This window comes from Abramis brama, assembly GCF_963993115.1.
Source record: "Abramis brama genome assembly, chromosome: 3".
Taxonomy (NCBI): Eukaryota; Metazoa; Chordata; class Actinopteri; order Cypriniformes; family Leuciscidae; genus Abramis; species Abramis brama.
This window is the reverse complement of record NC_139965.1, coordinates 7,048,777-7,062,195: the sequence shown is the minus strand read 5'-3', so window position 1 is coordinate 7,062,195 and position 13,419 is coordinate 7,048,777. Positions and strand designations below refer to the sequence as shown.

The 13,419-nt window shown below is 38.1% G+C and overlaps 3 protein-coding genes across 3 annotated transcripts; 1 reads left to right on the top strand and 2 right to left on the bottom strand.

Annotated features, from left to right (window-relative positions):
* Positions 1-291: 291 nt before the first annotated feature.
* LOC311079199 (histone H2A-like) lies at positions 292-979 on the bottom strand. The gene has a single exon (XM_084108413.1). It carries the CDS (start codon positions 944-946, stop codon positions 560-562), a length of 387 nt encoding a protein of 128 aa, XP_083964539.1. The 5' UTR covers positions 947-979; the 3' UTR covers positions 292-559.
* Positions 980-2,740: 1,761 nt separating this feature from the next.
* On the bottom strand, positions 2,741-3,373 carry LOC311079187 (histone H1-like; the record flags this gene model as incomplete). Its single annotated transcript, XM_084108400.1, has 1 exon — positions 2,741-3,373. The coding sequence occupies exon 1, from the start codon at positions 3,365-3,367 to the stop codon at positions 2,741-2,743; it is 627 nt and encodes a 208-aa protein (XP_083964526.1). The 5' UTR covers positions 3,368-3,373.
* Positions 3,374-6,064: 2,691 nt separating this feature from the next.
* LOC311079179 (aerolysin-like protein) lies at positions 6,065-10,250 on the top strand. The gene is made up of 3 exons (XM_084108392.1): positions 6,065-6,103; positions 7,946-8,053; positions 9,213-10,250. The coding sequence occupies exons 2-3, from the start codon at positions 8,029-8,031 to the stop codon at positions 10,181-10,183; spliced, it is 996 nt and encodes a 331-aa protein (XP_083964518.1). The 5' UTR covers positions 6,065-6,103; positions 7,946-8,028; the 3' UTR covers positions 10,184-10,250.
* The last annotated feature ends 3,169 nt before the right edge of the window (positions 10,251-13,419 follow it).

The window sequence follows — 13,419 nt, the reverse complement described above, 5'->3', positions numbered from 1 at the left end:
ATTAGGCGAAATCAGTTTTAAATTTGCAAACCAAAATAGGTTATTTTTAATGTTTCTTACAAACTAATTGGACGTACTTGTGGAAATATAGTAAAAAACTTAGACAAGTACAGATACTTATATCATCACTCAATATATTAGCTTAAATATTTTAGCAATGCCAATAAAACTACATTTTCATAACGTCCTCATTAAACCCTTACAAAGTGTAGTGGTTAGTTAGAAAATGCTTTACTTTCAAAATAAATAAGTAATAATAATATTTGAGGACCATGTGTATTTGTAGTCAAATTTTAATAATTGAAATGAACATGTATAATGGAATCTCAGACAAGAAGAGACTTTTTTTTTTTATGTCGAGCATTGTACAATAACTATTCATGGTTACTATTCATAAAAGTATATTCATGTGCATTCTGCAGCAACTTTCTTATTTGTTTTATCAAAGGGACTTAAATAGAAAAATCAAATAAAAATCGGGTAAATGAATTCACTCTTTCTTGGAGAAATTGTGTGGCTCTTAAAAGAGCCTTTGGTTTGAGGAGAAGCTTCCGTCAGTCTACTTGGCCTTCGCGGGCTTCTCGGTCTTCTTGGGCAGCAGCACGGCCTGAATGTTGGGCAACACACCACCCTGAGCGATGGTCACGCCACCCAGAAGCTTGTTCAGCTCCTCGTCATTGCGCACCGCCAGCTGCAGGTGTCGAGGGATGATGCGGGTCTTCTTGTTGTCCCGAGCGGCGTTTCCAGCCAACTCCAGGATCTCAGCGGTCAGATACTCGAGCACAGCGGCCAAATACACCGGAGCTCCGGCACCGACGCGCTGGGCATAGTTGCCTTTACGGAGAAGCCTGTGAACACGGCCGACGGGGAACTGCAGTCCCGCCCTGGAAGAGCGACTCTTGGCCTTAGCGCGAGCCTTTCCCCCGGTTTTACCTCTTCCACTCATTATTAAAATCAGAAACTAAAACAGAATACCCTGATTAAGTTAACAGAATGAAGAACAGTGTCGGCTCATACTAGCTTTAAACGAAAGTGCCAGTCGCCCATTGGTTTACACTGTGATAAGTTTTAAACCAATCACTGAACTTCCCTCAAAAACCCAACCCCCTTTTTGGAATGATCACATGTATTGACTACCCAGCAAACACATTTACGTTGTGGCAACGTCTCTGGCACGTTGCATTTCTGCTATGGCAACGTCGCTGTCTACGTGCTTGCAACATTGTAACAACGTAGAATTGTAAGACGCGACAGGGCTGTAGCAACGTTGTTGCGCGACATTCAGCAACTGAGAGACGACGTTCTGACAATACTTGTATATGCTGCTATATCCCCCCATTTAGTATTTTGTTAGATAATTATATACTTTTTATCGTTTATTGTTTATCTATATTATTATTTAATGGGGCTATCAACACCTGCAAGTGTACACTTTGAAGAGTAAAAATGACAGAAGGTTTCGTTAATTCAACTTTATTAAAACTCCATCAAATTGCACTTCCAAAAGTAGGCTAATACATTTGTGGAAAAAAACCCCGAAATAAACTAATATACAAAATTTATTTTAAGTATAATAAATAAAACATAAAAAGCAAAGGTAGATCAGAACATTTAAGTTAATGAACAAAACCGGGTCTGTATGGCAGACAGTAGCCGAAAGCCGGACGATACAGAGGAGCAAACGAATGAGACTAAATAGCGGAAAAATCGAATGAAAAACTAAACAGTGCAAGCTAGGCTACATTAATCACATTAAAAATTAAAGTTGTAGGTTGAGTTTGATAGCTGAGGTAGGCTAAATTAAACGCAGTACTCACGTATCCTTGCTCGATGAAGAACAAGACAACACAATGAGCCCAACAGGTGGTTGGGATTCAAAAGTCTGATTTTCCCGCTTCAGGGCAGTGACGAGTACATTATGTAGTCCAGTGGTTGTCCAGACGCCCTAGGCACAACCTTAAGCAATGGCCCTGAACGGTGGTTTAATGTCAACATTGTGACAACGCTGTAACAACCTTCACCACACAACGTAGTTATAGCAACCTTTTGGCCATGTTGTTAAAACGTTGTTAGAAGGTCGGGTACGTTGCGCCAACGTTCTGTGTTTGCTGGGTAGACAGAAGATTAAATCAAGTCAAGTCATTCTCATTTATATAGCGCTTTTAACAATGTAGATTGTTTCAAAGCAGCTTTACAGAGATAAACGTATAATGTATCCAGAGACTGAATCACTGAAATGTTTGATAGAAAATTCAAATAAGTACAACAATGGATATTATACGCTGTTTCTACCAAAAGTGCTACACATTTCACACACTTGTTCACACTGACCAGATCTGATATTGTAGAGTATTATTACCCTTAATGTAATAATATAATTGTATCACCGCCATTATTGTTTGTGGGGTTGTTTGAATTGCCACGTTTCTCCAGCATAATAGTTTGTGTATAAATTATAATATGTAGCCTACTGTTAATCAACATCCTTGAGTCGTACTGTGATAACTGTTTGCTTTGAAATCTAACAAGCTTTTTGGCCATTTTCAATCAATTTCTTGCGAATAAATATGATTTACTTGAGTTCTACCTAAACTTAAATTTGTTGAGTCTCGAAAGTCACATATTTGGCTATTTGATTCCAGAATTACCAAATCATTCAGAAACATGAGTTTTGCTCTTTACTCGGAGTCAGTGGTTGGCTCTGAAAAGAGCCGTTGAGGAACAAACAGTAACGTTAGATTTATTTCTTCTTGGGAGCTGCCTTTCTAGGCTTGGCGGCTTTAGGTTTTGCTGCTTTAGGTTTCGCCGTTTTGGGTTTTGCTGCCTTTGCCTTTTTTGGGCTCTTGGCTGCTTTCTTAGGAGTCGCCGGTTTCTTGGCCTTCTTCGGGCTCTTCGTCGCCTTTTTAGCGGCGGGTTTCTTCACCTTCTTCGGGGATTTCTTAGCGGCGGGCTTCTTCGCTGCTGCAGTTTTGGGCTTCTTAGCGGCAGCGGGTTTCTTGGCTGCGGGCTTCTTGGCTTTAGGAGCCGCTTTTTTGGCGGGTTTCTTCTTGGTCTCTGCTTTCTGCTTGTTGAGTTTGAAGGAGCCTGAGGCGCCGGTTCCTTTCACCTGAACCAGGGTGCCTTTAGTCACCAGGCTCTTGATGGCGATCTTGACGCGGGAGTTGTTCTTCTCCACATCGTATCCACCGGCAGCGAGCGCTTTCTTCAGGGCGGCGAGGGACACACCGCTCCTCTCCTTGGATGCGGACACAGCCTTGACGATCAGCTCGCCGATGCCTGGACCTGCTTTCTTGGCTTTCACAGCGGACTTCTTCTTGGGCGCTTTGGCCGGGGCGGCAGCAGCGGGGGCTGGGGCGGTTTCTGCCATCTCTCTCTCTCTGATCGGATCTGAAAAACTCTGTCTGGTTTCAGCAATGAATGAATAGCGCTCGAGCGGCGCTGCGGTCTTGAATGACACATGAGAACCTCGTAGACTCAACCTGCCCCGCTCGGTGTCTGCTGCTCGCTGACGCTTGTGTTTCCTTCTCTTACATTTGGGGCAAAATTGGAGCTGTTAACTAGTTTGTCACAATCAAAACTAAGTGAACACCAAGCAGAGGTTCTGGGCTTTCATTAGAGACTCAAAAACGCGAAGAGGAAACGTTACTTTTGCCTTCGTCAGACCAAATCCAAGGCGAGCATCAGCCGCGAGGGAAAGCCGTGTTCAAATCTGAAGGATACTTTTAATGGAACAGTTGATAAAAGCCTGAACGCGTCATTTGTGTGCTCAGAAAACAGTCTAAAAGAGACTTCAATGAAATCAGCATCAGTGATGAGCGTTTGGAGGCTTTCATACAGCTGTTGTTTTGGGCAGCTTGAAGCACACGAACATCATCCGGCGTCTCCGAGTCTGTCTGTGGCCCTTATCTTCGGTTAGCAGATTATCAATATGTTATCTCATTAAACACGTTAAATACATCGTTGATGTGGGCCAGCATCATATCACGACATAAATATTTTAATTGTAATAAAGGATTTGTGTCTACTGATTCGCCATTCATCTCTTAGGGAACCATGTAAATGGAAATTATTGCTAATCTAAAGCAAGAGACACCACAGTCATAATTTCCTTTTAACCACTACATACTAATTCATAACATAGTCATGTATGTACAATGGACCATTATGTTTGATATATTTATTTAGATAGATCGTTTTTCTTTTTTTAAATTATGGTGTAAACTGAAATGATGAGGATAATGGATTAGTGTTGAGTTAACTGGTCTCGTCTGGTTTGTTACAGTTTCAACCAAATCACTGCATCTGTCTCCACTCGGATTTGCTCAGACTATAACAGAACACATTTAATGACGTTAAAACAATTGAAATATTTTGTTTTGCTGCAGGTCTCAGTTTTTTGGAAGTTTATTCAACCTCTTATGCCTAAATTCTGGAGCTTTTTCCAATTTGAAAACATCAGGGACTGAGGCCAAAATATGTAACGTTAATCTAGATTATTAAATGCTGTAAAAAAAAATAAAAAAAAAAAATATATATATATATTCACTTTGTTTAATTGTGTCTGTGTGTCATTTTTGTAAAGGGAAAATTATTCTACAGAACACAATATATTTCGATAAGCAGTTTAGTGACCACAGACTTATGGACACAATTATTATCTTTAATGTTCCACAGAAGAAAGAAAGCCATTGAGGTTTGGAACAACATTAGGGCGAGTAAATGATGATGACAGAAATCTTGGGTGAAACTGAAGCGACTTTATCATATTTGATACACAAATAAGCCTTTAAATGATAAACCTGTTGTACACGATACTACATGCCTTCTGTCATCTGATTGATCGTTTAGAGTTTAGACAAAACTATCAAGTCAAATTTGTGAATTTATATTATTCAGACATTTAGAGAAAAATGAATCTGAATGACAGATCATCTGCTGAGCGAAGATAAGAGTCACAAACAGGCTTGGATAATGTTTGTGTGCTTCAAGCTGACCAAAACAACACCTTCATATGAAAGCCACAGTTTTTTCTCTTTTAAGAGCCACTCAATAACTCTGAATAGAGAGCAAAACTCTTTGATTTACATATCTATGTATCTATATATATCCTAAATAATATCTATATTATCCTAATATTTGATTTTCTCTCATCTTCTGTTTTGACTGAGCCTGGTTTTTTCTCCATTCTGTCACCTGATGGATTTTTGTTTCCTTGACACTGTTGCCTCTGGCTTGCTTAGTTGGGAATACTTAATATTTAACAATATTATTGATCTGACTGTACTGGCACTGCTGTGTGAGAACTAAACTGAGCTGGACGATGACATCCTTTTTTGCAGAACTGCTTTATAGATGAAATGAACTAATTTAATAATTGATGATCTTTACACTGTTTGTTCTGCCTCTGGATATAGTCCAATCAGCGTCAAGTCACATTCTGGGGTGTACCGCTCCTTTTTGGCCGATTTCACTAAAATGTGATGTGCAGTCAGGTTTGAGTGTGTGCGCTATTTGAACGAGTGTTCTCACTGATGCTTGTTGTGATTCGCGGAGTTTTGACGAGTTTTATAGTCTTGATATTGTTTCTTATTCAAAAGTGGTGACGCCCCTAATCCCCAGTTTGGGAATATTCACACATAAAACATGATATCAGAGTTTTAAAATCTTTTTTTTTTTAAAGAGAACAATACATCACGGTTGTTTAAGCCAATGATCATTAAAGGATTAGTTCACCTCAAAGTTGAAAATTGTGTCATCATTTACTCGCCCTCAAGTTGTTTCAAACCTGTATGAATTTCTTTCTTCTGCTGAACACAAAGAAAGATATTTTGAAGAATCGCGCTGATCACCGGTGATCGGTTGTCCCTTATAACGATCAGTCTATAATCCCACCCACTTTGAAGTATTAACTGCAGTGGAAAAACAAACCAAGCTAAAGCGAAACCAGGAAAACCACACCCCCCTGTCTTAGCCACTCCCATATCTGTCCAAGTGAAACTCAGCCGCTGTATTTAATGGCATGTCTCAGGGATATTATTGGAGAGATCAATCTTTTCTGAAGACAGGAACACCCAGGTTTCATAATCCCAGTCATTTCGTTCAGGTAAGGAATCTAAATCTAACTGAAAATATCTATTTAGATGGGATAAATAATTAAATTGATTTTATGCAACTTTATGATAATTTTTCAAAAACATCAGTCTGATTTCAGATCGATTCTGCTGTTACTATTTGTTAATTAGGCTATGGTTTCTACATATAGGCCTGTATTTTTTTTAGAAAACACCAGAATCCACTTAAACTTTTAATAAAAACAACGGTCTCAGCAGTGCTCTGTAAATTGTATTGCCTTGAATCAGTAGCGGCTCTTTTTTTAATTTATGAGAAACATTTTGTAAGCTTAATATTCTAAACGATGAACACACTTTTGGCAGAGGTTGCGGGAACTGCAATGTTGATTGACACACACGCATAACGCTATAGCCTATTAGAATGTTGCCTACGTCCAGACCTCGTCGACCTCATAGCTACAGATGTTAAATGTTAAAAGTACAATAACTGGTTTTGGGGTCATGGCCCGCGAATGCGTGGAAACCCGTTCCACTAATCCATTTTAGTTTTTACACAGGGTGAAACTAAACAGGTTAAGTTGGGTGCAGTACACAAATCAAGCTTACATTAGTAGACTTTACTGAAAATCATTATTTCACATTATTATTATTATTATTATTAATATAGGTTTACTATTAATATTATACTATTCACAGAATGAGTTAAACATAAAACATATATTACCAAATTATTTGTAGTAGTAATAAATGACATATTTATGTAATGTCTTATGTAAAGAAATTAAACAACAACAGTTCAATGTTTTTTGTTTTTTTTGTTTTTATTGACCAAAAACAGGTAACACTTCAATATCACTCCATAAGAAACCCTTTTTGCTTGTTAACGACTTTAAATTGTTTAGAGGAACATGAACACACAGTATTCAACAACATGCTATACCCTTTTGAATGACTACAGACACGCATTAAAGCTTCTCACAATTCCTTTGAGAAAATCAAATTGTAAGTTGATTTTTTTTCTCTCTCTCTGTAAGAGCCCTAATGCTGTGAAGGGAAGAAGTTGCGCTAGACAGAATGAATGCGTCTATAGTTTTTAATGGTTTTACCTCAATTCAATATATATTTTTTTTTAATCTTTGGAAGCCGAAATCAAAAATAAAATCAGACTAATATCACAGACCTTAAGTGTAACCAGGCTACGTTTGAATGTTTAATTCTGTCCTCCGTCGTCACTCATTAAGCAGGGCTGTAGTGTTGTGCGAGCTGTGGCACCGCGTGAGAGAAGAGTGTGAGTTCCCATGAGTGTGAGTTCCGTCAAAGGAGAACACACGAGAGGCAGCGGATGCGAGGACGTTAGGTGCACCGGTGCGACCTAGGCAATTTTTTAGTCGCACCCGTACAAAATTTGGTCGCACTCTAGAGCCCTGGAATATCAAATAATACAATAATTATGTTGTCATGGTCCTTTGAGATAGCCTTTGAGAAAATACGTAACTTACAAAGCATGCTTGGAAGAAGTCTGTGGGGTTGAGCCCTCTGAGCATCAGTGACCCATCAGCTGGCTCTTGAGTCTGTTAGGGATTGTAAAATAAAAAAAGTTACATAGCTATACTAACAAGAAATTATCTACAAGAATGCAAAACCAACAAAGCACAATTTTGATTTTCTGGATGTTTCTCCCTCATATGCTTCAGGCTCTTGACTGTGGAATTTATTTAAGGTTTAGAATCCATTATTTCTGTAATTCTTTTGTCTTAAATGAATTTACTAAAGAACTCTGCCTCGTATTCTGTACAAATATACCGCGTTTTACATTTTACTGGAAGACATGGTGAGGATGTACTCATCCTGATTTGTGTCACTTCTCTCTGTAGGTTTTGAAGAGTCTGACAGCTCTTCTGAGATCTCTGACTGAGACTGTATTAAGAGACACTAACAAATTAATTGTGACGACAGCATGGAGCATCTTCCTCGAATGAAATGTGAGTAAATTACATTATGAATTTTTGAGCCACGTTTTGCTCAGGCAGCTCTTATGATCTTGGCATGATATAACCACACTTCAATCCTTAGTGAACTGAGTGTTGATAATTCAAACCGATATGTAAGATGTTTTGAAAATGTTTATTTTTGCAATTCCTGCATGCTCCAACATTTCTGAAATAAAAATATCTAATAAGAGTGTATAAACCCTTTAATTAAAAAAAAAGAAGAAAAAAATAGATATGGGAATATACAGAAAATGTGATATATTTCATAATACATTTCCATATATGGGAAACTAGTGCTTATATTTGTCAATATACTGCAATATATGCATTGACCATGTATGGCTGTATATTAAATGCATATATAAATGAAGACAAAAATAGCATTACATGTAATATTCACAAAGTTTTATCCTTTATTGTTTACATATTACACATACATGTTCCCATATAAATGTGAATGTATGTTCACACATATACAGCTCTGAAAAATAATAAGAGACAAAGTTAAAGCAGGCAAAGTTATTTATTAAGTTGCGTTTAAATATACAGACAAATAGTACAGACGTGTCATTGAGGTGCAAACGACTCTGTCTCTCCCGGCAGAACCATCCAGTGCCTGGAGTGTCCCAACAGTCCTCAATCAGCATATTGATGAATCCCTTGCACTAGATAGGCATTAGCATACTGTGATGATGAAGGCCATTGTGCCACGTTTAATTCACATGTATACCGTTAAAAGGCTTTTTGAAGTACTAGGGCAGTAAAGAGTTCTGCCCATATTTGCTCAGCCCTACACGCCACATAACCATTCCTTACCACAGTTAGATCTGTTCGGCCTGACAGTGGAAAAGCGGCTAATGTTTCCCAACCCTGTTCCAGAGGAATGCCAGAACTGCACATTTAGCATGTTTGCCTATTCAGACACACCTGATTCAAGTCAGCTTATTAGTAGATACTCCAAGACCCGAAATGAATGGGTCAATTAAGAAGTCCAGCGTGTACTGCTGTTGTGTCTACAGAAACTGGGTTGGGAAACACTGCAATAAAGTGTAAAGCTGATAATAATTCTGATCTGATATTATTTTTATATTAAATTTATATAATTTAATTTATATAAAATTATAAAATTGTATATTTATATTATTTTCAGATTTGATGTCTGACACAACAACTTTTCAACAAATTGGTGGACAAGGAGGTAATCCATTCTCATTTACTGGTTTGGACAACGGTGCCACTTTAGAGAAGATCGGAGTCTGGGTGGGAGAATTGCAGGTGAAGGCTGTCAAGGTCTGGCTTTCAGATGGGAGAGTTGATGAATTTGGTGGACGAAGTCCAAACTTTGATGCACGAGGACCGTATCAAGAGTTCAAGTTCACACCTGGTGAGTGTTTCACCTCACTTTCCCTGTGGGGGAACGGAGTAGGAACACGTCTTGGAGCCATCAAATTCAAGACCAGTCAGGGGAGAGAATTTTTTGCAAAAATGACAAGCTGGGGTTTAAGAAGAGAAAATCCCATGGATGTCGGCTCTGGATTTTGTTTGGGAGTTGTAGGAAGAGGTGGTCATGACATTGACTGCATGGGATTCATGTTTCTCAAAGCAGTTGAATCAGCAGTTCTCACCGATGTCCACTATCCCACTCTCCACCAACTGATACCAAAGGTGACAGTAGAAGAAATCAAATCCCTCACTTTCAGGAACAACTCCTCCGCCACACAAAAACAAACAATTGAAACCTCAAAGAAAGTGATCAAAACATCTTCATGGTCTGTGAGTGGAAGTTTATCTGCAACATTTAGTATGGAAGTGAAGGCTGGGATTCCAGTGGTTGCTGAAGGTACTACAGGATTCAGTGTCACCATTGGAAATGAAAGCACTTATGGTCGTGAGAACACAGATGAGAGAACCGAAACTCTGACTACAGATTTAGAAGTCCCACCAGGGAAGAAGCTGCATGTTTCAATCACTATTGGCAGAGCCACTTTTGACCTGCCTTACACTGGCACAGTGAAGATGACCTGCAGGAACGGCAGTGTGTTTGAGTATGGAACCAAGGGCACATACAAAGGCATCACTTACATTGATATCAAAGTGGATACCAAGGAATCTCCTCTGTAATGTCAAGTAGGGCTGCACGATGTATCGTTTTAGCATCGATATTGTGGTGTGCGCATCCACAATAGTCACATCGCAGGATGTGGGATGTTAAGAATAGGTAGCTGATCCGTGATTCATGATCCGTATGGGCCAGCTGCTGCTCCCCAGCCCATAACGCTTGTGATTCGCAGATTAATTGCAAAGTTTAACCAGCATAGAGTGAAAGTTTATCATTTGCATGTTTTTAAGTCCTGTCATTTTAAACATCAAGTGCAAGAAGACTGGAACTTGCGAGCTGTTTTCTGTGTGTGCGCACAGAGCCGGGCACATTCTAAAAACTAATTCAGAGGACCTTTAGTCATTACTTCAATATATATATTGTTGTGAAATAAAAAAATCAAGTTCTGAGATACTTTTTACTTGTAATTGTTATTTTATTGAGTTGGGATGACACACAAATGCCTATTGATTAAATATACTATCATGACTTGTCAGAGTTTAACATTTTCAGTTAATCTGTTAATGTAAAAAAACAATTTGATGACGTGTAAACGGCCCACAGTTTCCGTGCGCATGTTCAAGGCCAGACAAGTGTGGCCACAGCTGAAACTCGAAGCGTAATGTGGTGAATGGTAAGTAATTTTATGCTTACTGTAGAAATTTAGCAGAAATTCTAGGCTGATTTGGCTGTTGCTACTGGAATGGTGGGTCCATTAAAACTCATTCAGTCATCAAGTACTTTTCCCAGTTTATTTGTGGTGACATATAGGAGTAGACATTTCACAGATGGCAGTGATGGTAATTGTTGGTTTCTAAAACCCATGAACAAAACCATTAATAAATACAAACACAATTGCAAATCTTAAATCATACATCTGAAATCAGCTTTAACAATCAAATGAATATAACATTAAAGAGCTACTAAACAACTAGAATTCAATATATCATATCAAACACATAATCCTTTAAACTAAACAAATAATCAAAAAGGAAACTTGCATGGTCAACAACGCAACAATTCCACACAAGCCATGTCTGAACGACAGCTTTTTGGTTCAAACAAGAGGAGACTGAAACATAATTAGTAAGGGGCCACAGGTGCTCTTTATCAAGACTCAGTCAGCCAATCAGATCACAGCAGGATTTTCTACACTTACACATATTCGCATTCGCTCAGGATTCTGTTGGTGATAGCCTACTGTAACCAGATACCGAAATCTGGAAGTCCTTACTCTGAAATTTGAGCAGTGTTGATAGTATATGTTAGTCTGTCATCATCATATTCTTTATTCAGGACAAACATAAAAAAAATGGTCCATAGCACTATACAAACACATAGTAAAAAAACAAAAACAAAAACAATACAAGATAAAACACATACAACTGTCACTGATTGAGTAGCTATACTATTTGTTCAGATACTTTGCTCAAAACCAGTCGGAGTTATGTAGGGCCCTATGATTTCCGTTTTAGTTTTCCAAATTTCGTTTTTATTGTTTACAATTGTGACAGGCGCCCGCGCATGTTACTGAGAGAACGAGCAGAGAGAGAGAGAGACCCTCCCAGACATCCCAAGTCTCCCGGAAGTTCCGGGAGTCTCCCGCATGTTGATCGCAGCTCCCTGATGCCCGCAAATTAGTTATTTTATAAATTAGCGAGCGTTGCAAGAGTTTGATTTGAAGTGATAAGTACACAGGTTAATTTCTAAGAAAATGTATGCTTTACACTGTATTAGAAAGGACAGTAATGGTAAAATAGTTCATTTAAATGTTTTGAAAGGGAAATATATTAAAAGATGAATGTTACATGTATGTTTAAACGAGTAATCAACTTCAAATCAAATCAAAAGGGCTCAACTTAACTCTTGCAGAGATCAACTTAATTATTAAGTTCATGTTACTTAGAAATGTGTTTTATTGTGGCCAAAAAACTTATTCACTAACTTAAAACATTATGTTGGATCAACTTAATTACTTGCATTCATGTTGAAAATTATTAAGTTCATGTTACTTAGAATTGTGGCCTAAAAGGTAATTCACCATACTCAAAACATCGCTTTGAATTAATGTAATTCTGCCAGCAGTCTTAACGTAAAAATTCTAGTGGAAAACGTTAACATATTTTTTTTTTTTTTTTTTTTTTGACCCAATGTTTTATTTTTTAGAGTGCAGACACAAAGTTCAGTTTAGTGTTATCGAGTTGTCATAGACGCTGTGCTTCTATGGTGTGCGACCGCCTTTAGATTATTGGCAGCATAAAAAAAGAAACGATGTGACAGCCATGAGCTGAACAATACAAGTGTTACACTTTTAAGAAGGATGCGATGTCACTTCCTGGGGCAACACACTTATTTCTGTAGAAAATACATGGAAAACACAGATCAAACAAGGATCTTTTCTCTGCACGTACACCGCACTTCATCACGTACTGAATGCTCTTTCTATTCTGTTATTGTGTGATACCTTAACAGACTATCATAAACAATCACATGTCTGATAGTGCAAATGTCTAAGCAGGTACATAGCACTAGACACATTACTCTTTATACCACACTCAATTCTCAATAAATACATGCTCTAAATACATAAACATCATAACATAGATCTGAAAGGTCTGACGAATAACGTCATTAAAGTATCACAAACTCTTTTAAAATGAATACAAGCAAGTCATGCATTTAAACTCAATAAACATAACCATGTCAATAGCTATTTAGTATAAATTCACATTACTCTAGCATTGATAAATGCACATATTTTAATACTCTTTCTAATCACTGTTTTAATTGTTTTTAATCAATCAGTTTTTAATCTTCTATGGAATATGCTAATGAACTGACTATATCATGAACTAGATTTCAACCGATCACCAGTTACTGTGTTCTCATCATAATCTCACAAAATGATTAATAAAAGCATTTTACCACTGAATCTGACTGGACTTCTTATTAACAGTACATACTGAATGCGCTTTTACATGTAATGGCTGACAAAGTAAAGCTAAATGAGGTTAACATATGTGTAGACTAATCACAGACACGTGTGCCTTCTTAAGAAGACTGCACAGATCAACTGGCAAGAAAGAGAGGGAACTCTCACAATAGTCTAGGGCAAGAGATGGGTCTTGTGCATGTAGCCCAGTTGGGGCCCACCTGTTTATAAGTGCCATCCTATACGATCCATTATGGAACCTGTGGACAATCCCATACAGAGCCCATTTTTCAGCCCATTTCAACACCCACATGGGCCCCACATACA

Excerpts from the sequence above, each read along its gene's own strand:
- LOC311079199 (XM_084108413.1), bottom strand. The coding sequence starts at position 946 with ATGAGTGGAAGAGGTAAAACCGGGGGAAAGGCTCGCGCTAAGGCCAAG.
- LOC311079179 (XM_084108392.1), top strand. The coding sequence starts at position 8,029 with ATGGAGCATCTTCCTCGAATGAAAT. Across the intron at positions 8,054-9,212 it reads GCATCTTCCTCGAATGAAAT|ATTTGATGTCTGACACAACA; the intron begins GTGAGTAAATTA and ends TATTATTTTCAG.